The sequence below is a fragment of the Uranotaenia lowii genome, chromosome 2 (assembly GCF_029784155.1).
Source record: "Uranotaenia lowii strain MFRU-FL chromosome 2, ASM2978415v1, whole genome shotgun sequence".
NCBI classification, from domain to species: domain Eukaryota; kingdom Metazoa; phylum Arthropoda; class Insecta; order Diptera; family Culicidae; genus Uranotaenia; species Uranotaenia lowii.
In genome coordinates, this window is record NC_073692.1 from 218,723,844 (window position 1) to 218,751,426 (window position 27,583).

At 34.3% G+C, this 27,583-nt stretch overlaps 2 protein-coding genes across 2 annotated transcripts in view; both read left to right on the top strand.

Annotated features, from left to right (window-relative positions):
• LOC129743682 (semaphorin-1A) overlaps positions 1 to 18,043 on the top strand; it is an 832,298-nt gene extending 814,255 nt beyond the window's left edge. Inside the window, exons 20-22 of the mRNA XM_055735770.1 lie at positions 6,687 to 6,749; positions 17,320 to 17,402; positions 17,482 to 18,043. Of these exons, the coding sequence (XP_055591745.1) occupies positions 6,687 to 6,698 (12 nt within the window). The 3' untranslated portion in view covers positions 6,699 to 6,749; positions 17,320 to 17,402; positions 17,482 to 18,043. The remainder of the gene's footprint in view (positions 1 to 6,686; positions 6,750 to 17,319; positions 17,403 to 17,481) is intronic.
• LOC129742333 (protein roadkill-like) lies at positions 17,372 to 18,566 on the top strand. The gene is made up of 3 exons (XM_055734223.1): positions 17,372 to 17,402; positions 17,482 to 17,607; positions 17,680 to 18,566. The coding sequence occupies exons 1-3, from the start codon at positions 17,372 to 17,374 to the stop codon at positions 18,564 to 18,566; spliced, it is 1,044 nt and encodes a 347-aa protein (XP_055590198.1).
• The last annotated feature ends 9,017 nt before the right edge of the window (positions 18,567 to 27,583 follow it).

The following is a 27,583-nucleotide window of genomic DNA, read 5'->3' on the forward strand; positions in this document are numbered from 1 at the left end:
TTGAAGTTGTATTTTGTTGTGGCCCCTATTTTATTATTAGTGCAAGGTTAGCCTTTTCCCTCTGCACTTCTTCCAAACATTGTAATCGTAAATAGCAAGTTCGTAACATTGGCCCCACGTTGGGCGCCAATGTTGGAGATTTACTACATATATGGCTACATATGGCTAGAGTGAAAGGGCTTTAAAGTCAACTCTGCACAATGAAAAAAGGCTGGCCACAACTATATAATATAGGATTTTCATTTCGCATGTATTTAGTGGATGATAGCAAAGAAAAAACTCACATGTTCGGTCATCATTTGACGCACGCCGCACCAGATGTTCTGCTTCTTCTTGACGGTATCACTTCTTCCACGCCATTATCCTTTCACCGTCGGGTTGTTAGTTGTGATCGTATGTTGATGATTACCAGCAGGCTCGGGCACCGAACATCCAAAACTTGCTGGTGTTGCACTGACTAGCGCAGGATGATTAGCGCCGCCTGACGCTGCGGTGCCTGCACGGCATCGTCATCATGACTGGCAAATCGACGATGAATGGTTGTCGCCTCGAAGCACACCACGCGAGTGTCCGAATACCTGACTTCCTTCTCCTTTGCGTTACCGGACGACTCGAAAATTCGCCCACGTGCCACGAATTGAGATCCTGAGTACACGAATTCCTTTTTATCTCCACCGTTTTGAAGCGGTCTAATGTTATCGACGGCGTGCCTGCCGCGCCTGTACCACCAGTGGGGGGTGCTGGGAAAAGAAACCAAACCAGAAAAGCCCCGTTGCAGGGGTTTTTGTGCGCACGAAATCCTGCCTCTTCCAAGGCGTGACGCAGCAGATATTGGGAACCGCTTTTTGTTGCCGTTGTTCGCGCCCCGTAGGCGATGTTCGTTTGCTGCCGTTTTCCTCGCAAGTTGGATAGCGACGCGATAGGCTCTTGCCTCGATTCCTCGAGCTTTCGATTTGAACACCGGGGAGCAACCAGCAGCCACTGTGGCACGGTTATTGGGTATCTCAGAGAATCCAGTGCCGTCCCAGCAATATGTGCTGTTCCTGGCGAACTGGTTGACCCCGCTGTTCCGAATTTGGTCCCTGGTTCCGGTTTCTGGTACCACCGATTCACTGTGCCGCGTACGACGAAAATCCAACCACGAAAAACGCCAGTCACTTCACTTTTTTTTTAATCTTTTCTTTTCCACTGAACGAAGTGTCGTTCTCCTTTTTCGTGTTTCCCTTTTGACGTACGTCAGCCGAGGGGTTTCACGGAATGGAGTGAAAACGTTACACTGAGAGTAATCGTGGTGTATGTGGTTTTGTTGGTCGAAATTGCTAACTAAATACACGCATCATAATGAATAACTGTTACAATACATACAAATTGAGAGTCCAAAACAGTCCCAATAAATTTTTAGTTTAAAACTTACATTGTAAAGAAAATTTAAAAAATATAAGAGACACATGTTTGGTACTTTTTTATTATCTGAAAATGTTATTAGAACAAAATGTCGAAAAAATGGCCTTTTTCCAAAAATCGAACCAGTGCGACCTCTAAACATCATTTTTCTGAGTCGCCGCCATATAAAATATTGTTTCTTACACACTAAGCTATCATTTAATGCTTGAGCCCCCAAAATCCCAGACATAGTACAATTTTGGGCCACCCTAATACACAAACACCTACAAAATAAGGGGTGTTCAGGTTTTTCATATGAGTGATAAGAAAAAATAGGGCGAATTGAAGTTGACTACTATTTGATCCGAACACCCTTTATTTTTCTTTTTTAAGAATCAATCTGCAACTGATCAACTCATTTTGAGATACATATTTTCTTGTGTTTGCGGTTCTAGTTCATGGATGGTTCATTACAAATTTATCCATTTTTAGTTAAATCCATGAGATTTTGCTAAGAAACTTAGTACATTTCGTGATGAAAGCAATCAGTGGATATGAATGGCAAGTAAAGTTCGTTCTTTGATAATCAAATTTCATAAATCTAAAGACTCGCAGTTCGACATGCACAGGTTAGTCTGCTGGTTTATTTTTTCACTACCACTCACATATTTTGGCACTTTAGTTTCAACTTTTTAATTATTCAAATTCAAATTTCTGCACCCTTACATGCACTTACAGTTCTACCAAATTCCAAATCTCACTGTTCTGTCAACTAAATACAGTTTTCGGTGCAACTTTTATTTTCGTTAAAGGGGAAACTAAACAGAAAAAGTCTCAAAAAGAACTTAGGAAATGGCGTACAACTTGCGAAAATATCTCAAATGAAATTTTTGGAAATTTTATCCATTTTATCAATTTAATGAATTTTGTCAAATTTATGAATTTTGTCAATTTTGTTAATTTTGTCAATTTTTTTCAATTTTGTAATTTTTTTTCAATTCGGTCAATTTTGTCAATTTTGATCAATTTTGTCGATTTTGTCAATTTTGTCCATTTTGTCAATGATATCTTTATCTATTTTGTCAATTTTATCAATTTTGTCAATTTTGTTGATTTTGTCAATTTTGTCAATTATGTCAATTTTGTTAATTTTGTCAATTTTGTCAATTTTGTCTGCATGGTAATTTAACCAAAGACAAATCAATAAGTTTTGAAAATTTTGTCATTTTATCTATTTTATCAATTTGTGTCAATATTTATCAATTTTTATCGATTTTTGTCAATTTTAGTAAATTTTGTCAATTTTGTCAATTTTGTCAATTTTTTCAATTTTTTCAATTTTTTTTTCAATTTTTTCTATTGTCAATTTTGTCAATTTCGTCTTTTTGGTCAATTTTGTCAAATTTGCCAATTTTTTAATTTTTTTTTTATTTTTTTCATTTTTCAAATTTGTTAACTTTGTCAGTTTTGTCAATTTTGTCAACTTTATCAATTTCGATAATTTTGACAATTTCGTCAATTTGACAATTTCACAGTTTTGCCAATTTTGTCGATTTTGTTAAATTTGTCAATTTTCTCGATTTTTTTCAATTTTGTCAATTTTCTCTCAATTTTGTCAATTTTATCAATTTTGTCAATTTTGTCAATTTTGTCAATTTCGTCAATTTTGTCAAATTTGTCAATTTTGTCAATTTTGTCAATTTTGTCAATTTGGTCAATTTTGTCAATTTTGTCAATTTTGTCAATTTTGTCAATTTTGTCAATTTCGTCAATTTTGTCAATTTTGTCAAAATTGTCAAAATTGTCAATTTTGTCAATTTTGTCAATTTTGTCAATTTTGTCAATTTTGTCAATTTTGTCAATTTTGTCAATTTTGTCAATTTTGTCAATTTTGTCAATTTTGTCAATTTTGTCAATTTTGTCAATTTTGTCAATTTTGTCAATTTTGTCAATTTTGTCAATTTTGTCAATTTTGTCAATTTTGTCAATTTTGTCAATTTTGTCAATTTTGTCAATTTTGTCAATTTTGTCAATTTTGTCAATTTTGTCAATTTTGTCAATTTTGTCAATTTTGTCAATTTTGTCAATTTTGTCAATTTTGTCAATTTTGTCAATTTTGTCAATTTTGTCAATTTTGTCAATTTTGTCAATTTTGTCAATTTTGTCAATTTTGTCAATTTTGTCAATTTTGTCAATTTAGTCAATTTTGTCAATTTTGTCAATTTTGTCAATTTTGTCAATTTTGTCAATTTTGTCAATTTTGTCAATTTTGTCAATTTTGTCAATTTTGTCAATTTTGTCAATTTTGTCAAAATTGTCAAAATTGTCAATTTTGTCAATTTTGTCAATTTTGTCAATTTTGTCAATTTTGTCAATTTTGACGATTTTGACAATTTTGACAATTTTGACAATTTTGACAATTTTGACAATTTTGACAATTTTGACAATTTAGAAAATTTTGACAATTTTGACAATTTTGACAATTTTGACAATTTTGACAATTTTGACTATTTTGACAATTTCGACAATTTTGACCATTTTGACAATTTTGTTAATTTTGACAAGTTTGACAATTTTGACAATTTTGACAATTTTGACAATTTTGACAATTTTGACAATTTTGACAATTTTGACAATTTTGACAATTTTGACAAGTTTGACAAGTTTGACAATTTTGACAATTTTGACAATTTTGACAATGTGGACAATGTTGACAATTTTGACAATTTTGACAATTTTGACATTTTTGACAATTTTGACAATTTTGACAATTTTGACAATTTTGACAATTTTGACAATTTTGACAATTTTGACAATTTTGACAATTTTGACAATTTTGACAATTTTGACAATTTTGACAATTTTGACAATTTTGTTAATTTTGACAAGTTTGACAATTTTGACAATTTTGACAATTTTGACAATTTTGACAATTTTGACAATTTTGACAATTTTGACAATTTTGACAATTTTGACAATTTTGACAATTTTGACAATTTTGACAATTTTGACAATTTTGACAATTTTGACAATTTTGACAATTTTGACAATTTTGACAATTTTGACAATTTTGACAATTTTGACAATTTTGACAATTTTGACAATTTTGACAATTTTGACAATTTCGACAATTTTGACAATTTTAACAATTTTGACCATTTTGACAATTTTGACTAAGATAGTCAATTTTGACAAAATTGACAAAATTGACAAAATTGACAAAATTTACAAAATTGACAAAATTGACAAAATTGACAAAATTGACAAAATTGACAAAATTGACAAAATTGACAAAATTGACATAATTGACATAATTGTTAAAATTGACAAAATTAATAATATTGAAAAAATATGTTAAAAGGGAAAAATGACGAAAAGGTTAAAATTAGAGTATCCTACCCGAGGATTTTCCGACTGGCAATTCTCAAATCCCGGGAAACGCTAAAAAAAATTCAGGGAATTTCCAAAGCTAATAAAACGTGCTAAATAACTTATAATTTACACCATCGAATTTAGAAAATTGGATCAGATTGAACAAGAAAAGTGATCTTGAGACTTAACTTTTTTTTCTGAAAATTAAATTTGATTAAAAATGAAGAATCTATTTAAAAAAAAAAAACAAACAATTCCATTATAAAAACGCTACGAAAAGAATGTGAATGCTCTATTTGGAGACAATCATCATTGAGAACTTCCGTTTTCGCAAACTGTTGACAAAAGAAAATATTGGCAAAGAAATGATATATTTTGATGGTTATCTGAAAATTTACGAGATTTGGTTTCCGATTTTTTGCCGCAAGCTCAAGTGCTTTGTTTTTGAGTTATGGGTTTGCTAATTTAATTTTTGAGGTATTAAAAAAGTTTGAAATGTTTTGCAATACTACTTCCTTAAAATTTTAAAATATCATACAGAAAAGGTTTCTTATGCAGTAGAGTGTCAAAATTTTCATTTTCAATTTCAACCGGGATCCCGGGAGTTCCCAGGAAAAAGCTCTTGGGCACTCTAGTTGAACTAAATTGACATAAAAAACATTACCATTTTTTAACAACATGCTTTATAAAGTTGATTGTGCAGTGTGCATATATTCAAAACTAGACTTTGTTTTTTTTTTTGCATCAAAAGTATTCAAGTTTTACTTCAAACTTGAAAAATCTCATAAATTGGTCATTTGTGAAAATTCCACATAAATGTATTGATTTTCCATGTTTGTTTAATCAATGTCTAAATCAAGGCTTCTAAACAACACCAGGTGAAAACAACCGTGTGGTTGTAGTAAAAAAATTTCGAAATATTTTCCTGTCCGTGATATGTGCTTGTGTTGTCCATGTGTTTTTGAACAATCTCGATTCCCGTTTGCTGTTTGTGGTTTTTCGTTCGCTTCCAGAGCTTAACCAGTTGAAAAGAGCCTACAATCACGGACGGCGGATGGGATATTACCGTAATTAGCATTCAGCACTTCTGAAAGTGAATTGCTTTCGATGATAATCCATAGTTGTCCTCGTCCTGGTCCGCAAAACCACCATTCCATGATCCAACGAGAAAAAAATAAAAATAAAAATAAGGGATGAGTGGAGAAAGAACGGGCAGAGCGCGAAAATGTTCTCTTTCGTTGTTATAATTCTGATTTCAAAAACCAATTCCGTTCGTTCGTTCATTCGTTCGTTTGTTGTTGCATTGTTGGTTTTAGTGTAATCCGTTTTAATTCTGTATATTGTTCCGTTGTTGGCTTGTGGTGGATTATGGTTTTTGGCTTTGATTCTGGCCTGCCGCAGAGCACACACACTTATAATACTTTTTCCCCGGTATCAATTACCCTCGACCGTTCGCTGGTTGCTCGCCTGCCTGCCTGCCTGCCTTCAGCACAAACCTCAAATCCGATGGACCTGAAATCCGATCCCTAGGGACCGGACATAATAGTAAAAATGCAGCCTGTTGCAAGCCCAGCAAATTCCCATTTTTCCTCACCATTCCAAATCCGCTAGCCTAAACAGAAATCACCCCCTACGAACCGAATCAAGCCTGATCATCCCCATTTCCTACTGCCCTATTTCTTTTTCTCTGCCTCTCTCTGTCTCTCATTCGACGATAAAGTAATAGTATTTAGTAGAGTGATATTTACGGTTACACGGTTTCACATGTACAGCTTACGAGAATTAACAACTTGTTAGGAAAATGGCCACCCCTCTTTCCACATTCCTCGTCAAGAGGGGTGCGCCTCCGAGCCAAGATAATCGGATAGTACTAATTGTTTTCCCGTTCGATTTTTCTCTCTTTTTTCTCGTTTTTTTATTCACATTAACAGGTATACCTCTGAGACGGAAACGGGGCGGCTGAGACCAGCCAGGGACTGATCAATCAAAATATGGTAAATATATGCAGTATAGTTTGAAGTCGACCCCCAGTGTGCCCAGTGGGAATGGATATGTTTATGGGTTATGGTGAATTTAAAAAAAAAAACAAACCATGTGATGATAATCCTTGAACAATCAACCCGACTGGGACGCTTCTCTAATGTATATTTCACATGTCTCATTAGAATTGATTCATCAATTGAATCCTTTTCGAAGTAGCCCTTCGTGATTCAAAATAATCTAAATAATTTTTATACTTTCACAGAGTAAGATAATTAAATTTTCTTTCGATTTTTTATTTTTTATGTTAAATCAAATAATTCTGCGAAAATTTTTTTCGCAGGAAGAAGGTACATACCTACATACAAAAGTGTATGATTTTTTGAGATAGCTAAGAAACAAGATGAACATAGAAACCAAAATTTGTGAACTGTTGTGGAAAATCCAGAAAAGTCCTACAGGAAAATCCCGAAATAACTGAAAATTAACTATTTGACCTTTTTTCATGTGATTTTAAAAATAAAAAATAAAAGTGTTTTGGTAACTTTTGACATCGTGCTGCAGTAGTGATGAGAAGTCAAAGGTGTTGTTTTTTGCTGAAGGGGAAAAATCTTCTAAATGCCCACTGTTTCATGAAATAGGAACAGTATTCTAAAGTGCCTGGGAATTGAGTGATTGTTGCAACACATGCATTTGGGAAATGTGGAATATTGGTAATTAGTATAGCTTAGTTCATTTAAAAATGGAACATTTTCTTTTGCTGATAGCTCATTTCTTAGTTATCGGACACACCAAACTTTGAAGGCATTTTGTTGCCTGTGAAGTGCTATTCGACTTTTTTTTTAATTTTAAAATTTATTCATTTACTCGTTTTCGAGATATTTACGATGCAAAAGAAAAAGAAAAAAAAATATTTTGCACAGTTTCCATCAAAATCCATTATTAACGAATCGAAAGCTGGAAAAACCATTGATTATCCATAAAATGTCTGTGCGGAGTGGTGGAAAAGTATGCAAACACTGTGAAAAAATGTCCACAAAGTTACGTTGGAGTGAAGCACAAGATCGGCAACTACGGTTAAGGGCCATTAAGGAAGTCAATACTCATACCAAATACCAAAATTTTTAATTTTTAATTAGCGAAAAACTAAGTGTAGATCACTGAAATGTTCTGCAAATTTTTCTCGGATAAGCTTTAAGTGTTGCCTAGCTATGATTGTTGCAACCTAACCTCAAACAACAAATTATTGCTAGCTCCACAGCTCGTAAGCTGTATAGCCGGTACCGAGGCTATGAGACAAGTAATTTCTGATGGACGACAAAACTTATAAAAACACCTATTTCTAACAAATTCCCGCTGTTGGATCCTATAGCATTTCTGATCGCTTTAAGGTCCCTTGCAGATTAAAAGATGTATTTGCTGGTTGTTTTGTAAAAAATAGAATGATTTGAAAAAACTCAGCTCCTGTGTAAAAATACAACAATTTTCGAAACAGAAACTTTGGTTTTCGCATTTTTTAAAAGCTGTAAAAGTACTCCTTTATGTCAACTTCACAACCTACGATCTTAGCTAACCGATTATATTTGAAGTTCAATTGCATGATGGTTTTGCTTCGTTTTTGTCAGATTTTGCCAGCAGAAATTGCAGTTTTTTAGTGGCTTAAAAATAATCAATTTTTGTTGATTTCGATACAGCTTAATTCACTTGAAAACAGAAAAAAAATGAAAAAAATCGCTTAAAAAATTGATCTGAATAAATCATCAACCAGTTAGGCTGGAACAAATATCAATTTCTTCTTTTGTCACCCCTCCTCCCCCCCCCCTCCTCGAAATTTCCAAAATCCAGAAGGGGGGAAATAAATAAATTTTGAAGTATTTAAAATAAATTTCAAATAAAAATTCAAATATTCGAAAGATTATAAGACCAAGAACCAAATTTTGGGAGATAGAAGTTAATTCACATTTTGTGTTCTTGATTTTATTGAATTTTTCGATAAAAAAATACTTGATTTATAGGTTGTATTCAATAATATAGTATGCAATTTGGTTGCATACAAGCTTTCGTGCAATTTATTCCAAAAGAAGGATTTGAAATTTGTTCCGGCCTTAGTGAGTAATATATTTTGTTTCTTGAAATTGATCATTTTGAAAACTTTTTTTAAGTCTTTTAAAAAAGGTTTTTAACGAACAGGTTTGCAAATTTCATCAAGTTGAACATGCCTCATTCATAAAACATAGTTTTGTTGATTCTATTTGGTTCGGGCATGAATTTTTATCTTAAGCGATTACAACTGTTTTCAAAAACTGCTCAGTTTTTTGTGAAAATTAAAAAAAATGCTGCAGCGAATTTCTATTTGCCCCACTTAAAATCCACCAAGCTGCACTCATTTTCTTTCAAAAGAGAAGTATTGAGCCAAACCGTAGCGGAAATTGAAGGAGAAGATGTAGACACCCAAAATACAGATTTACCAAAGTATAAGTGGGAAAAACAAATCATTAACATGACTAAAAAAAGTGTGCGCCGGCCAACGAGGTACCAAGAATAGTAGAAATATTTCTTACAAAAACGATCAATTTTTTTTTCAAATTTTTACATGAATTATCTAAGATTACCATTATTTTCTTCATAAAAAATATTTCTATCAAACGAATGGTTTATGATTTCGACAATTTTTCATCAATTATGCTTCGAAATTGAATGGAATCAAATAACTTCCAGCAATATGATTTCCGTCTCTAGAAAGAGCATGTAGAGGAAAATGGGTAAGACCCTACCGTAGAATATCAGTATAAAATAAAATATGGCTTTTTTCGACGTAGTCTTCGTGCAGATGGGTAGTTGAAGATGTTTTCTATCATATTAATCATAGGCATTAGTAAATTTCCTTCAGAAAAACTGCTTTATAGCCATCTAAAACTTAGCGTCGTGAGCAAGGTATTTGAAAAATTATTAATACACAGAATTAATTGTTTTCTGAACTGCAACAATGTGTTGTATAATCTCCAATATGGATTTAAATTTGGGTCGAGTACCCTAACAGCTATCTGCGAGTTATTGGACTCCGTAATTGAAAAAATTGACTCTAAAACAAATTGTAGGTGCACTTTTTCTTGACTTAAAAAAAGCCTTCGACACTCTCAACCATGAAATTCTTCTTCAAAAACTAGAGTGTTATGGTATCAGGGGCACTGCGAACAACTTGATACGAAGTTATCTGGCCAACCGTAAACAATTTGTTTGTTTAGGAACTGCAAGAAGCTCTTTAAAAGTTTCAGATATCGGTGTCCCGCAGAGCAGCAACATAGGGCCTCTCTTATTTTTATTGTACATAAACGATATCAGCAAGCTACCTCTGCATGGTGTTCCCCGTCTATTTGCCGATGATACAGCTCTTTTATACTCTGGCACCTGTCCAAATAGTGTTACCATGCTTATGGAAGAAGATTTAGAAGTTCTCTATAAATACTTTTCCACAAACCTTTTGACTCTCAACCTCACCAAAACAAAGTATATGATCTTCCACTCTTATCGAAAAAAAATTGAACCTCATAATAATCCCAAAATCACCGAAATCGCGATCGAAAGAGTGAACAACTTCAAATATTTGGGTATAACTCTGGATGAAACTCTGTCACGGAGCAATCACATAGAAAATTTACAAAAAAAGATCTCATCTTATAGCGGAATCTTATGGAGGGTCCAAGCATTCGTCCCACGCCACGTTCTGCTAAAATTCTATTTTGCCTTCATACATTCTCATTTATATTATTTGATCGCCATATGGGGAAGGGCATCTTTGTCCCTTTTGTCACGTCTACAATCCCTACAAAACCGATGCCTAAAGACTAACTTTAATCTTCCCCTACTCTATCCAACCAATCTAATCTATTCTAACAGGTCACACAATATATTACCTCTAAATCAACTTTGCGATTTACAAACAATAATTTATGTATTTGATAATTTGCACTCTTCAAACAGTAGTCAAAGCCTGAGATTTACAACAGGAGTTAGAATCCATAACACCCGCTTTTCTCATCACTTAGTACGCAGCACATCTTCAACTTCTTGTGGCCAACGCCGAATTTCTTTTATTGGTCCAACCAAATTCAACGTTCTTCCTGAAGGTATAAAAAATTCAACGAATAGAAACTGTTTCAAAACCAAACTTATACATTATTTCAAAGAAAATTTAAGCCGTTGAACATCCAACCACTATTCAGAAGTTATTTATTATTTGTCTTGTATTTTTCTTAGCTGTAAATTTAGTATAATTGAATGTAGTTTAATAATTTTTTTGTAGTATTTCATATTAAATTTTAGTAATTAATATAAAAAAATGTACATGGATCTCTTAAAAGGAAATATTATTTCCACTGAGATTCATGTTGTAATTAAGTTTTGTAACGTAACATCTCCTCGCACTAAGTAACAATATTATTAAAGTTCTCAGCATGAGTAAATTTTTGTTCGCGTTTGTGTTTTTCCTTTTGCTGTCAGACATGCTGAGAACAGTTAGCGTCCATTACCAGGGGGCTCATTTGAGCTTCTTGGTGTGGGGGAGTGTGGCGGGCCGCTAAGAAAAAAAAGGTGCTGCGTAGAATTGGTAGATACCGCTAGATTTTTTTGTATGTACATACACAGAAAAAAAATTTGACTATTACGTGTCACTGAAAATGCAACCTTTAAAATAAATCAACCTGTAATTAACAAAACCTGTAATTTTTAATTGTTTTCCTTAAAAGTAAACGAAGATTCATTTATTATTACAACAAATGTCCTGTAAATAAGTTGAACACTAAAAATCAAATGTCACGTAATTTGTTTTTCGACTTGTAAAATTACGGTAAATGTCCTGCTCCTGTTTGTTACAGGACAGTTGCGTAATTTTACAGGGAATAATTTTTGCCGTGACAATACAAAAGTTTAATTTCATATTTTTGTGAATTAAGCATTTGAGGATGTTTATAAATCAGAATGGAACCAATTGGTCCTAGTTCACTAGCGGGATAACGTGGCTTTCGGAATTCCGTATTAATAGGCATTTTTTTCACCGAAGATCAACTTTTAACAGTTTTCATGGCCTGTTTGAGATTCTTAAACATTTGGAGGATCAAGCCGATGAAAATTCAAAATACCTCTGGAGTAACTTAAGTGTCCGTTTTACCCGACCTCTAGGTGTCCATCTTACCCGACCTAACAACTTTTTTTAAAGCTTTTGTTGCTCAAGTCCGTCGACCGAAATTCGCTGGTTTTCCTCTAGGGAGTCAATGAGAAGCCGTTGATAACGGTTGAAATTTCCGAAAATGTTGCGAGTAATGGATTATTTTCTGAGTAGAGAAAATTACATCAAGTTGTGCGCACTGAATGTATTTGTTTCTATTTGTCTACTAATATGAGACCTTGCTTGCTGTAAATCAACAAAGGATCTCGAAAGTGTTGAAACACATAGGCAAACATATTCCCATTATTAGATTTGTGAAAAACATTGTCATTTTCGAAATGTTGAAACTGTCCGTTTTACCCGACTTTCTCCTACATTAAACTGAGTCGATTTGAGGTCATTTTTGAATTCCTCAAAACTCCTTCAAATTTTTTTTTACAGAATTTTTAAGTAACGTAACATGAGTAATGTTTGAACTTTTGGGTTTGTATGGGAAAATTGAATGTTTTGTACTGGAAAATCAACATCATTTTTGTTTCTCCTGTAGAACCTCGACTGCTAATGATTTTTGTGCCAATTTATAAATTTTTCGCTGAACAACTTCGTCGAAGACCGTAACTTCGTATCTTTTCAGGCTTTTGTTTTTCGACTTGTAAAATTACGGTAAATGTCCTGCTCCTGTTTGTTACAGGACAGTTGCGTAATTTTACAGGGAATAATTTTTGCCGTGACAATACAAAAGTTTAATTTCATATTTTTGTGAATTAAGCATTTGAGGATGTTTATAAATCAGAATGGAACCAATTGGTCCTAGTTCACTAGCGGGATAACGTGGCTTTCGGAATTCCGTATTAATAGGCATTTTTTTCACCGAAGATCAACTTTTAACAGTTTTCATGGCCTGTTTGAGATTCTTAAACATTTGGAGGATCAAGCCGATGAAAATTCAAAATACCTCTGGAGTAACTTAAGTGTCCGTTTTACCCGACCTCTAGGTGTCCATCTTACCCGACCTAACAACTTTTTTTAAAGCTTTTGTTGCTCAAGTCCGTCGACCGAAATTCGCTGGTTTTCCTCTAGGGAGTCAATGAGAAGCCGTTGATAACGGTTGAAATTTCCGAAAATGTTGCGAGTAATGGATTATTTTCTGAGTAGAGAAAATTACATCAAGTTGTGCGCACTGAATGTATTTGTTTCTATTTGTCTACTAATATGAGACCTTGCTTGCTGTAAATCAACAAAGGATCTCGAAAGTGTTGAAACACATAGGCAAACATATTCCCATTATTAGATTTGTGAAAAACATTGTCATTTTCGAAATGTTGAAACTGTCCGTTTTACCCGACTTTCTCCTACATTAAACTGAGTCGATTTGAGGTCATTTTTGAATTCCTCAAAACTCCTTCAAATTTTTTTTTACAGAATTTTTAAGTAACGTAACATGAGTAATGTTTGAACTTTTGGGTTTGTATGGGAAAATTGAATGTTTTGTACTGGAAAATCAACATCATTTTTGTTTCTCCTGTAGAACCTCGACTGCTAATGATTTTTGTGCCAATTTATAAATTTTTCGCTGAACAACTTCGTCGAAGACCGTAACTTCGTATCTTTTCAGGCAAAAAAGTTATTTGCTGTTTAACAGGGGTATGTCTTTTGTCATTGAAAAACATTAAATTCAACCGACATCACTTTTCATGCAATACCCTAAAAATAAGTAAGAGGAAACCTAAAATTTTGGCTGCATCAGTTTGGCCTGAGATATACTGAAGCAAGAAGCTGGATAGTTATGCCGTTTTTTATTGATATTTTGTTTCTAAGTTTCTAAATTTGTCTTAATTTTTTCAAAATAAATTCAATTTTTTTTTCTTTTCTTTTGCATTGAAAAGCTTACCTATAGATTGAATCTAGAGCTTAAATTATAGCAGGTGTCCTTCCAGATTGACCTCCAATTTTTATTTGCAATTTTTTACTATGGTACAGTTTTCTGCTGTTTTTGACACTTTTTTATAAAAGTCTAAAATGTCGCGTTTTTTTATGTTGTGTCCTTCTATTTACTTGAAATATTCCACTTTTTAACTAAGCAGCAACACTTATTGTATGTTTCGTACTGTGAAATCTCTGTATTTCCATAGTAGCGTTCTACAGATTATTCTTACAGAGATTTAAAAAAAATTGTCAATTTCCTGGACGGTAGTTTTTTAGATTTTTTTGACTGCTTGCAGGTTTCAAAAATACTATCATGAAGTACTATCTATACCTAGTATTGTTTAAAATTGTAGACGTTCTAGATGGGATGGAAACTACTTATTATGAACTAGAGTGCATTCTATCATTCTTGTTTTGAGTATTGATGATCATCAGTTTAAAATTGTACAAATTTTTTCCTGTATTGGGTTGAATCCCCTCCCTTTCCGTTGAAGAGCAGTAGGAGGTTCATGCCTATTTATTCTCATGCCTACATAATAATCTAATAATTCTCGTGAGCATCTGTTGAGGCATTTTGGAGGAGTAGTCAGACTAACACCGTCACACGACAATTTTAAATAATAGCTTTTAGTTATTTCTCTTCTTTTTAATAGAACATTCTTGGTCTCCCAAAAATCTCAGTTCTTCAGTTTATTGGAATTATGATTATGATGATTTTAATGTGCGTGTCGGGGCATATAGAACCGAACAGCTTCGGAAGGTTAAAAATAGTTTTAAGTTTTAAAGATAAGATGCTGTAAATGGGATTATGTAGAAGGAAAACTGAGCTATAACTGAATATAACTGAGTTAGTTTATATTCATATATAATAAAATTTTATTAAATCATTGAAACCAATTAAAATGATCAAGGTTAGATCTATTTTGTTTTTTTTATCACATTAAGAACCGCGAAAAACATATAGGAAACGTTTCCGAAATTTGTTGTGCCTTATTGATGCAACGAATGGATCAAATGTGAAGATGTGATAGTCGTGAGTTACTTCTAATGATATTATTACATATTTAAAATCATATTTTTAGTAGCTCTATATGTGTTTTAAAAAGCTTAACACAAAAATCGATATATGTACCTAACATTCATCAAACAATTTTTTTATAATAACTGTATCTGAGTTATTTTTGGTCTTTTTTTTTGACCGAAAAAATATTGTTTTCACCGTCATTCGCTGTATCTTTTGATTTTCCATTAGATAGATGAAATGTTTGACAAAATATATCTCAAAACCAGCTGCTACTTTTTGCTTCGTTTTGCTTTGTTTTTAATTTAAGAACTGAATAAAATTTTTTTTTTTTTGAAAATTTTAAAGTATCAATTTCTAATTGACATGCAAAATCCTCACTAAACATCAAAATTTATGCGACCAGCCTTCAACGAAAAATGCTATAATTTTCAGTTTATAGCTGAAAATTCGTTCTGGAAATTATGTAAATTAACGATTAGCAAAAACACAAGAAAATTTAAGTCAACTTTCCACTCCAAATCTAAAATTAAAAACTTTTTTTTTCATTTTTTTCTGATGGGGCCTCCGAGAAATCGCGTGGAAGGAAGCACGCGTACGGTGCATTTCCAAAAGTCAATGTTTTCCGTTTATGTGTTTTCTCAATGGAAAATTGCTTAATTACTAACAACACATCAGAATTATTGCAACTCCGAGGAAGAATAACCAGGGTTAAATTACTATAAAAAAGGAAAAAAAAATTGGGCAATTCACATGAAAGCTTGACCAAAAAACTTCTTTATTCAATTTAAAAAAAATAGTAATAAAACCGGGTCGGGCAATCCGGACAAATTATCAACTGAACCATTTTATGCATGATTTTTTTTAAACTTAGAATAGCAATTATTCAGTCAGTGAAACAGTAACATTTTAAATCGAATAACACTACTGAACAGTTTTGAAGCCATTATATGAGTTTTTTTTTAAGTTATGGAGCATCAAAGTTAAAAAATATTTTTCGAAATTGTTGGTTTGTTTAAATACGATTTTGCATACTTCTTCCAAACATTGTTTATTAGGTGCAGTAAGATGTTTGTTATTGATTGAGATTAAAAAATTTGTTATAATTTTCAAATCTAGAGAAATAACAGCGATTAGCTTAGCTTAGCTTGATTGATTACTCACACCCACCTTGAATCATTGAACCCGAAATGTTTGATACATTTTTTGTGAAATTGAAGATGTTTATACATTGGTTCTTAAATAAATTCCAGTAACGAGCAATAAATTTCGAGTTCCATGATCGCGGCGTGGCTCAGTAGAACTAGTTCAACATCGCCAATGGTCGCTACTCCGTTATTGACAGAGGCCATCAATTTTGATCAAAGGTCAAAAGAATGGTTGTTTGGGATTGACATCACATTCATAATGTCCATAACTGATGGTCTCTCTTTGAACCATCAATAATGGCGCCGGCCACGTCCTAGTAGTCAAGAGATAGTTTGGAAAAGTTAGAAAAGGATGAATGATCAATATTGCGCTTTAGGACCGAGGTCACCTATGCATCCTTGCAAAGAATTTTGTTTGAGGAATGAGTTAAAGGATTTGATTGGGAGACACTCTCATTTCATCATAAACTCAAAGTTTTTCAAGCTGTTTTCAAGCAGTACTTAAACCAAAAATATGCAACTGTTCGTTAGTCTAGAACTTGAAATTGAGAGGACAAAACAACTTGTTGCAAATTATTTGTGCCCATTTTAGACGAAGAAGTTAAAATAAAAGCGAATACTTAGCTTTGGGATTTCTGCTGTTGAATAACAAACAGATGTACTGCTAGAATAAGTTCTGCTAAGAAGAGACCACTTTCCGCCGTTTGATTAATGCCTTTTGACTGACTACACCCTCGGAACGTTTGTCCGTGCCTGATGACTCTGGAGAACCCCCTGACACACATTACTTCTTCCATTTCGGGTCCGTGATGATATCTATGTTTTAAAGTTTCACTTTTGAAATAAACGAAAATTAAGAGCTTGGAAAAACACATCTTTCTTCAGTCGATGACTACTTCGATCAAATCTAAAGAAATAACAGCGATTTTTAGAAAACTATTTTTTTGAAAAAAAAAAAAATAAATAATTTGATTTTTGCTTTTTTCTGCATACATTTTTCGATATTTCACACATCTTACATGAAAATATCGTTATAAAAGTACCATGGACTTATATCTTCTAATCTCAAGAATATTTTTATCATAAATCAAATTGACGCGATTTCGAAATATTTGTATTTTAATAAGTGTTGCTTTAAAACAACATTATGCATTAACAAGAAGTTTTTCACTCCCACATTTTGGTTGTACGATAGAGTTGCGGTAGTCCTAAATAAAAAAAAAATCAATATCTTCTGAGACAGTGAATAATACATTAGCTCTGACAATCAATAATTTGTATAACCCCCGACAGCCTTGTGATAATGGAGGATAATTAAAAAATAGCACTTTTATATAGGTCCTTAATACTAATACTCGTAACAGAAGTCTCGGCCGAATGAAAAGGCAGCCGCCCCGACATGGCATAGGTGAGTTCGCTTTGAATCTCTGTTAAAATGTTGGAAACTAATCGTTTGTTCTTCTTTTCCAATGATCTCATCTCGACAGCAACACAACATCGTTCCGACAGTCCACACAATTCCAGTTCCGGATCTTCCCCAGTCATGTCCAACAGTAGTTCTAGTCCGGCGCCTCCCTCGAGCAGTCCTAGTCCACAAGAGAGCCCAAAAAACTGTAGCTATATTTATAGAGATTGATTATTAGAAAAGCCCCAGCAGCCACCAGCGTCGTCTTTACTATTTGAAGCAACGGCAGCAGCAGTAGCAGGAACATCCTATCAGAATCCACCAGCAGCCCCTGAAAGTAGTCGTCATCATTTGCCGTTTTACGGGGAACCGTCGTCCTCAACAGCAGCAGCAGCAGTAATTCTACGTGATAACAACCACGGTAACAACAACAGTAACAGATTAAGCCAGTACAGCAACGGTAGCATCGAAGCGAACCGGAAACTGAACCGCCTCTCGACGTCTTCCTCGCTTTCGATCATAACGCCACCCACGACGCCGAAACGCCCCGCAGGTCGGCTCAAGTTGGCCCTCAGCGCCTCGTTGGCCCATAATTTTAACCAGAAGCTAGCCAACCTGAACGACCGCTGGAACGATTTCAGTTTGATGTTACGGCACAGTGCCAAGGTAGGAGGAGGAAGCAGCTCGATCGGAAGTGGAGCGGGGGCCACCGGAGGTCGAAACGATTCCTACCACTCGATTGAATCGGCCGTTACCTGTACGGCGACCGATCTCGAAGCGCAAAACCAAGCTGCGGCCCTCATGAGCGGTGGAGAGGGCGAGGAAGATGACGAATTCACTAATTGCGGCAACCGTGCTAGTCGTCGCCATTCTCAGAAGCAGAAACAGAAGAAGGAGGCGGAATCCCGCAGCAGTGGTGGCTCCAGAGGGTTGTGGAACAGTAGCGGCAAATCTCACCAGCATCATCACCACAATCAGCAGCAGCATCATCATCAAAGTCATAGTCAGAGCAGAAAACCGTTAGAAAGGCAGCACCGCAGCCATCATCATCACCATAGACGTGGCATTTCGCCGCGACGGAACAGCACCGGCGGAGACCCGAAGGAGTTTGACATGTTGGTGCTGAAATCCAACGACAATGAGTGGGACGATAATGAGAGTTTTTAAGGCACAGTCACGTGGCTTCCGCGCAACCCATGGTTTAATTTAGGTGATTTTTTTCTTTATCATTGGACCAGATCTGTTGCTGTTGAGAAAGGCGAAAAAAAATGAGTAGAATAGATGTTACTGCTGCTTCGTTTATTTTTTGGAATTGGACGGTAAGACTTCCGGGTGATATTGATCATAATTATTGATGTCAAATCCTTAGAGCGACATCCTCGAATCAGAAAAATGTTGATTTTTTAAGCATTTATAAGTTTTAAAAAGACACAATGAACGTTTTTAATTGAATCTTGAATTCGGATTTTTAATAGCTGAATTTCTAAATTTATTCTGAACAGAACTATAAAATAAAATTTAAGTTTTTTATCAAAATTTAAGTTCTTTTTTTTATGTTTTGTTAAATTTTTAATATTTTTTTCTGATTCTGATTTCTTAAAGTGATATAAATTCTCAATTTTGCTTTCTTTTCGCAATTTCATTCAAATGCCGACTCTGTTTCTGGTAAAAGATTTGTTTCTGGAATCAGAATTTCATACTGATATTGCATTCTAAACATAGATTCACTTATACTTAACCACGATTTACTAAAATTTTTTTATTCAGATTCAGATTTTATTCAGAAATGTGAATTCTGAATCCTATGTTGAATTCTGGATTGAAAATCCAATACTAAAACCTGCAATCTGTATCATAAATCTGAACCTGGAATCCGAAGCAATTTGAATTTGAATTTAGAAATGTGAATCTGAATTCTGAATTCTGAGTTATGAGTTCAGAGTTCTGAATCTGAATTCTGAATCTCAAATCTGAATCTGAATCTGAATCTGAATTCTGAAATCTTAAATCTGAATCTGAAATCCGAAATCTGAATCTGAATCTGAAATCTGATCTGAAATCTGAATCTGAAATATGAAATCTGAATCTGAAATCTGAATCTGAAATCTGAATCTGAAATCTGAAATCTGAATCTGAAATCTGAATCTGAAATCTGAATCTGAAATCTGAATCTGAAATCTGAATCTGAAATCTGAATCTGAAATCTGAATCTGAAATCTGAATCTGAAATCTGAATCTGAAATCTGAATCTGAAATCTGAATCTGAAATCTGAATCTGAAATCTGAATCTGAAATCTGAATCTGAAATCTGAATCTGAAATCTGAATCTGAAATCTGAATCTGAAATCTGAATCTGAAATCTGAATCTGAAATCTGAATCTGAAATCTGAATCTGAAATCTGAATCTGAAATCTGAATCTGAAATCTTAATCTGAAATCTGAATCTGAAATCTGAATCTGAATTCTGAATCTGAATTCTGAATCTGAATTCTAAATCTGAATTCTGAATCTGAATTCTGAATCTGAAATCTGAATCTGAATTCTGAATCTGAATTCTGAATCTGAATTCTGAATCTGAATTCTGAATCTGAATTCTGAATCTGAATTCTGAATCTGAATTCTGAATCTGAATTCTGAATCTGAATTCTGAATCTGAATTCTGAATCTGAATTCTGAATCTGAATTCTGAATCTGAATTCTGAATCTGAATTCTGAATCTGAATTCTGAATCTGAATTCTGAATCTGAATTCTGAATCTGAATTCTGAATCTGAATTCTGAATCTGAATTCTGAATCTGAATTCTGAATCTGAATTCTGAATCTGAATTCTGAATCTGAATTCTGAATCTGAATTCTGAATCTGAATTCTGAATCTGAATTCTGAATCTGAATTCTGAATCTGAATTCTGAATCTGAATTCTGAATCTGAATTCTGAATCTGAATTCTGAATCTGAATTCTGAATCTGAATTCTGAATCTGAATTCTGAATCTGAATTCTGAATCTGAATTCTGAATCTGAATTCTGAATCTGAATTCTGAATCTGAATTCTGAATCTGAATTCTGAATCTGAATTCCGAATTTGAATTATGAATCTGAATTCTGAATCTGAATTCTGAATCTGAATTCTGAATTTGAATTATGAATCTGAATTATGAATCTGAATTCTGAATCTGAATTCTGAATCTGAATTTTGAATCTGAGTTCTGAGTCTGAATTCTGAGTCTGAATTCTGAATCTGAATTCTTAATTCTGAATCTGAATCTGAATTCAGAGTTCTGAATTCTGAATATCCTTGGATTTAAGAATTGAATTCTGAGTTCTGGTTTTCTGAATATTTTATACATAATGTTTTCTAAATTTTTAAAGCGATCTTTAAGTTCTGAGTTTTAAGCTCAGAATTTTTATTTGAATTAAGAATTTTGATTTCTGAGCTCCGAAATTTTGTAACTTTGATTTCTGAATTCTTAATTTCGAGTTCTGAATCCTGTTCCTGAAGTTCTTGAAGTGTTCCTAAATTTCTTCATTATAAATTCAGTGTTCTAAGATCAAAATTCTGAGTTCTGAATTCTGAGTTCTGAATTCTGAGTTCTGAATTCTGAGTTCTGAATTCTGAGTTCTAAATTTTGAGTTCTGAGTTCTGAATTCTGAGTTCTGAATTCTGAATCCTGAGTTCTGAATTCTGAGTTCTGAATTTTGAGTTCTGAGTTCTGAATTCTGAGTTCTGAATTCTGAATCCTGAGTTCTGAATTCTGAGTTCTGAATTCGGAGTTCTGAATTCCGGGTTCTAAATTTTGAATTCAGAATTCTGAGTACTGAATTCTGAGTTCTGAACTCTGAGTTCTGAATTTTTAGTTCTGAATTTTGAGTTCTGAATTCTGAATTCGGAATTCCGAGTTCTGAATTCTGACTTCTGAATTCTGAGTTCTGTATTCTGAATTCTGAATTGTTTTTGAATAAATTAGGAATTCTTAAATTGGAGTTCTGAATTCTGAGTTCTGAATTTTGAGTTCTGAATTCTGAATTCCGGCTTCTGAATTCTGAGCTCTAAATTCTGAGTTCTGAATTCTGTGTTCTGAGTCTGAACTCAGAAGACTTCTGAGTTCTGAATTCTAAATTCTGAATTAGAGGACGAATGACCAGGCTGGTAAATTAAGAGCACGGTATTCTGAGTTCTGAATTCTGAATTCTAAATTCTGAGATCTTAATTCTGAATTCTGATCACTGAGTTTCAAAATTTCTGATTTTCGAGTTTCGAGTCCTGGACTCTGAATTCTAAGTTTTGAATTCTGATTTCTGAATCTTGAGGTCTGAGTTCTAAACTCTGAATTCTGAGCTCAATACTCTAAATTTTAAACTTTCATTAAGATTTCTGAATTCTGAGTTCTGAATAAGATATCGATTATAGCCGTTTGAATAAATTTGTGTCATTCGGATTATGTTTTCAGTTTCGATTCAGGTATCGTTTCTAAATTCGTTTAATTAAAACTGTGATTCATAATATTGATATTAAGTTACATTGTCAGGTGCTGAATGCGATTTTTGAGTAAACATTTTGATTTTGTTTTTTTTCAATTTTTCAATTGTTGTAAAATTATTTTCTTGATCAATCTTCCGTTATCTTACCGTCTCTATTCTGCTTCAAAAATTAAAACCATTTTCCGACATCTTTTATTGCAGCATAAATCACAACCATCCCATTATTGAATAAACAGAAGAAGACAAAACTGATAACAAACCAACTTGTAAATATTGCCACAGTGAAACAAAAAAAAAACTAACAAAGGTATAAATAGTAGTATTAACAAGCGAGTATGGAACAAAACAAAAGTAGAAACGGAAAATGTTTTCCATGACACTCAAACCATTGTAGAAAACTGACGACGAAGGATAATCGAATTATAAGAAACAAAACAAAAATCCTAAACTATAGTTGATTAGCAAACGAAGGTTGAACTGATTAATGACAAACACAAAAACAAAACAAAAAAAAACAAGCAAATATTATCCATCAGCAGTAAACTCTTAGTGAAACCGTAAAGTGAAACAGAAAACCAGAAGATAAAACTTTAGACAAGTAGCAAACAGCGAGATAAAACTACTACTAAACTACAAATAGAGAGAGACTAAAAATATGGTAGAAGCGCGAGCGAGAAGGCAACATTTCGTCCTCCCGATCCCGCTCTCTCCTTCGCAATCCGGCCCTGCTCCCCATTGTATATTTGTATCGAATAGTTAAGGAAGCAAATCACTGATTTCTCGAATCCACCCACGATGTTTTCATTTTTTTTTAAATAATTTTTTATTTCATTAACGATAAACGAGCGATATTTGCTTATGCCAAAAACAAACAAAAAAAACATGTCGATCGATTTTCTACGACGCGAGTTATTTTCCAGCAAACTACAGTTATAAGTATGTACGTAATCCGTCGGCAGCTCAGATTTCAAACAATACTCGATAGTTTTTTATTATGTACTAAAATAAATTAGCATTTACATAAGTATCTCAAAGGTCAGTCAAACTTTCGATTAGTTGCAATCAAACAGCTGTTTATGAATTTTAAAAAAAGAAAAGACAAACAACAATGGACATGACAAGGAACTGCAATTGATTCGATTTTCCGAATCCTTTTAGCGTTGGGTTTTTTGTAGAGAGTAAAAAAAAATGTGCGAACGATAAAAAAGATGAACAAAAAAGATCTGGGCTTTAGTTGAAATTTACTATTTAAAAATTGTTTTCTTTATTCTTGCTTTCTAATTGTTGAAAATTATGTTTGATTTAGTTTTTTCCTGGAAACACAATGCACACATTAATTTTAAGATTTCGGTTTAGTGTTTATTTTGAAATTAAAACAAATATTTCGGTAAAAAATGCATTTAAGAGAAATTCGAATCACTCTCCGTGAAATCGGGTGTTTTAGTTAGACGGAATGTATATTTTACGTATTTCTTTCAAAATATATTTATGAATTATAGTTTCATTTATTTTTTTTATATCACAGCATTTTTCTTATTTTTTTTTGTTCTTCCACCAAAAAATCCACCACTCGTACGACGAAAAGTTTTGCCGAAAGTCTACAGAAAGTCAATTCAAAAACAACTTATAATCTTTAAACTAAAGAGAAAACCATATTAGATGCCTCGAGCTACTAGGAGAAAAAAGCAAACAAACCGAAAAGTTCACGTCACTCCAAACAAGCATCAGGAGGGGACAACATCTGCAATCAATTAATCGACGATGACAGATTTTTGCGCCAACTGCTGCAGCAAACAAGCAGACAAGTGTATGTAAATTTAATCACAGCCGGAGGAAACTTTTCTTCGCGAACTCAAACTAAAAAAAAAAGACAACAGTCAGACGAAAGAAAGAAAAAAAACCTTTAAAAAAAACTCTTAGGAATTAGATCGACAGGCAAAAGCCCAACTAAGTGAATAAAAGAAAAATACACACTAAGAAAGACTGAAAATTAAATGTAAAATAAAAACAAAAAAATCATTCATTCGATAACGGTAGTAGCATTATACAAAAAAAACACACACACAAACACAAATATCAAGCCGAAATGAAGAAACAAAACAAAAAATACACCTTGAAGGGAAAAGTAATTGAACAACTAAACAACAACTGAAAAAGCATGTAGATTTTTAAGAGCTGACGTACTGATGATGCGGATGACAGCAAAAGCTAACAAACGAGCGATGTTCTTTGGACATTTTGGTTGCAAAGTTACAAAAATTGAAGAAAAAGTTGAAGACACAAGAGTAACTCATCTATAATGAATTGGTAAGTTTAACTTCTAATTTAATTGTAACATTTTATTTTATTTTTTATCAAAATACTCATCACTTTCAAATAATAGAACAAACACAAGAAATAGACAAATATATCTTGCTTCAGACTCTCGAGAGCGAATTTGTAACTATTTGTCACGAGCTAAGTGCTAAAATCAAAAACTAAGTTTTTAACGATGGTAATTGTCCATTTCTCTACAAACAGACCTTTGCTGTATCTTCTTGACAGCAGATTCTTCAACCGAATGACTTGTTAAATAGTGCAAAACAGCTCCCACGTTAATCTTAATCTCAGATCTAGCACAGTCCACTTTCGTGTGACTCTCGCGACGCAGTCCTAAACTTCTTCTTCTTTCAACTTGATGCTGATTCGCGTGAGGAACGTGTAAGGCTACACAGTTCGAATACGTGAACCCTTAACCCAAATGGACAATTTTCCTATCCAGTAAGTCGTATATAGCAAATTTCTCAACAAGCTTACTTTTGAAGTGTAACCTAATCGGCATACGCATCGGGGTCTTCTTCTGTATCAGTCCGAAGTCGGCGAAAGAGAAAAAAGGGTGCGATGTACCTGTATAAATGCAAGAGTACAGCCTACACCTTGATGTAGTATCATAGTGCGAAACCAAGGAGCACATTATTTAGGCATACGAAACCCAAGGTGGTTTTAGTAGGACGAACCTACTCACGGCAGCTAAAACACCCGGCAGGTCAGCCACAACTAGAGCTCGAGTAGCGTTCCTACGAACTTGAAGCGTATCCAAGTCTATGAGGCTGCAACGATTTTCGTAGCTTGGCAGACGACACGGATCGTGTACATTCAAGTGACATAGGGCATTAGACTGAGTCGATTTGGGGTCATTTTCGAATTTCTCAAACCCTGGGGTCTCAAAAGCTTCGTTTTGGTCCAAAACTCATCCATGATTTTTTGCAGATTTTTAAGTAACGTTTACATGAGTAAATTTGGACTTTTAGGTTTGTATGGGAAAATTGAATATTTTGTACTGAAAAATCAACATCATTTTTGTTTCTTCTGTGCAACCGAGCCAGCTGGTGGTTTTTGTGCCAATTTATAAAATTCCTAAAGGAAATTTTCCGCTAAACAACTTTGTCGAAGACCGTAAATTCGTATCTTATTAGACAAAAAAGTTATTAGCTGTTCAACAGAGGTATGTCTTTTGGCATTGATGAACAATAAATTCAATAGACACCACTGTTGTGTGCCTTGCGAGGTATTGCATGACTACTTTTCATGCAATACTTCGCGGAGCACAAGCAGTGGTGTCAATTGAATTTATTGTTCATCAATGCCAAAAGACATACCCCTGTTAAACAGCTTATAACTTATTTGTCTAATAAGATACGAATTTACGGTCTTCGACAAAGTTGTTCAGCGGAAAATTTCCTTTAGGAATTTTATAAATTGGCACAAAAACCATTAGCAGGCTCGGTTGCACAGAAAAAACAAAAATGATGTTGATTTTTCAGTACAAAATATTCAATTTTCCCATACAAACCTAAAAGTCCAAATTTACTCATGTAAACATTACTTAAAAAATCTGCAAAAAATCATGGATGAGTTTTGGACCGAAACGAAGCTTTTGAGACCCCAGGGTTTGAGAAATTCAAAAATGTCCCCAAATCGACTCAGTCTAATAGGGCATAGCGCAGGAAGCGCCGCTGGATAGCCTCGAATCGTTCAGCTCCGTTTTGATAGACGGGGCACCAGACAGCTGATGAGTACTCGAGAATGGAACGAACTATGCAGCAATAAAGACTTTTAAGGCAGTACACGTCTTTGAAGTCTATGGCCATGCGAAACAGGAATCCAAGGTTTCTAGAAGCTTTGTCAACTACTTGAACTGCAGCCGTTGATCGAGGTTAACTCCTAGATCGTTGATGTGTTCTACTCGGGTGATGATTTCGTCTCCAACGATGTACTCCTCAGTTTGCCGCTTACGGGAAAATGATATAACCGAGCATTTGCTGCGGTTCATCGGCAGGCAGATAATGTCGCACCAGTGAGCAAATACGGAAAATTGCTGCTCTAAAAAGTCGATGTCGTCTTGGTTGTTTATGACGTGAAAAGTTTCAGGTCATCAGCATAAGCGATTTTTGTGCCGTCAAGAAGCGAGAGTGCGTTATTGAAATAGATTACGAAAATTAGCGGTCCTAAATGGCTTCCTTGGGGCACTCCTGAGGGGGCAGGGAATTGCCTGGAAAAGGATTCACCAGTTCGAACGGATAAATTCTGTCCCGTTAGATAACTCCGGAACCAATTCAGTAGAGATTTGCAGAATCCTTATCCTAAACATATAAGCTTCCTTCCACAGTGAGGGAAAATTACGTTGTTCAGCAATGATTGAAAAATATGTTTGATGCGAGTCAGCAAAAGTGGCATAAAACGCTGCAAAAAAGTGGCTGGTATACCGTCCGGACCCGTAGAGGTAAAAATTTTCATCTTTAGTGTCGCTTTCAAGATGGCTGCATCTTCAATTAGGAAACCATTCAAAGATGAACCTTGAGGTAGGGAGGTAGCCCTGGCTAGTTGCTCTGAAGCCCCTAATTGTAAAGACGCTTGAGAATTACGTGCTTCCAATTTTTTTTCGGACTGGTCTTAAAGTTCCGCTGTAGCCGATTAAGATAATTCTGGTAGCAGCGCTTACCGGTCTTTTAATATGTTCAGTTCATGAGTTCAGTTTGCTGTATTCGTTCTGAGCGTAGAGCGCCTTCTGCTTGGTATAGTTTCGAAGGGCACGTTTTTTAGCTGTCTACAGTTACCGCAGTTCTTTAGTTAACGCGCAAGATAGCTTTGAGATCCATGTTCTTGAAATTTTTAGAGTAAGACGTTTCCTGAATGGAGAATATAACCTAGCAGTACCGAGTGAGACCACTAGGGCTGGGTGATGTAGGACAGCTTTGACGAGTGGAGCGGGAGCTAAATCGATCGTTGGAATCCTAAACCCTTCGTTAACAAAGCAGAGGTCAAGCATTTGGCTGTTCTCGTTTTTCTATATTATTTATCTGACCTAGAGTTGCTGTGCTTAAGGCATCTTAGTAGAAGCTGCAGGGTGCCGTGAAATAAGAACGCACAGGATCTGGAAACAGAAAGTCGCCTTGTGAAAAGCGCCATTTCAAGCCAGGCATGTTGAAGTCGCCGATGGCAAGAATGTCATCTTCAGGAGAGCAAATGGAACTAACTTTAGAGAGGCAACTTGATAATGATTCCGCTGCAACCAGGTTATTGGAACAATCAGGAGACACGTACTCACGCACACATAGATTTTACGATCACCAAAGAAGTATATTGTTCAATCACCATTCTTCAATCTCCTCCTCAAATTCTAGAAGGTTTCGAATGTACTTAATTTCTATTTATGCCATTTGTAGA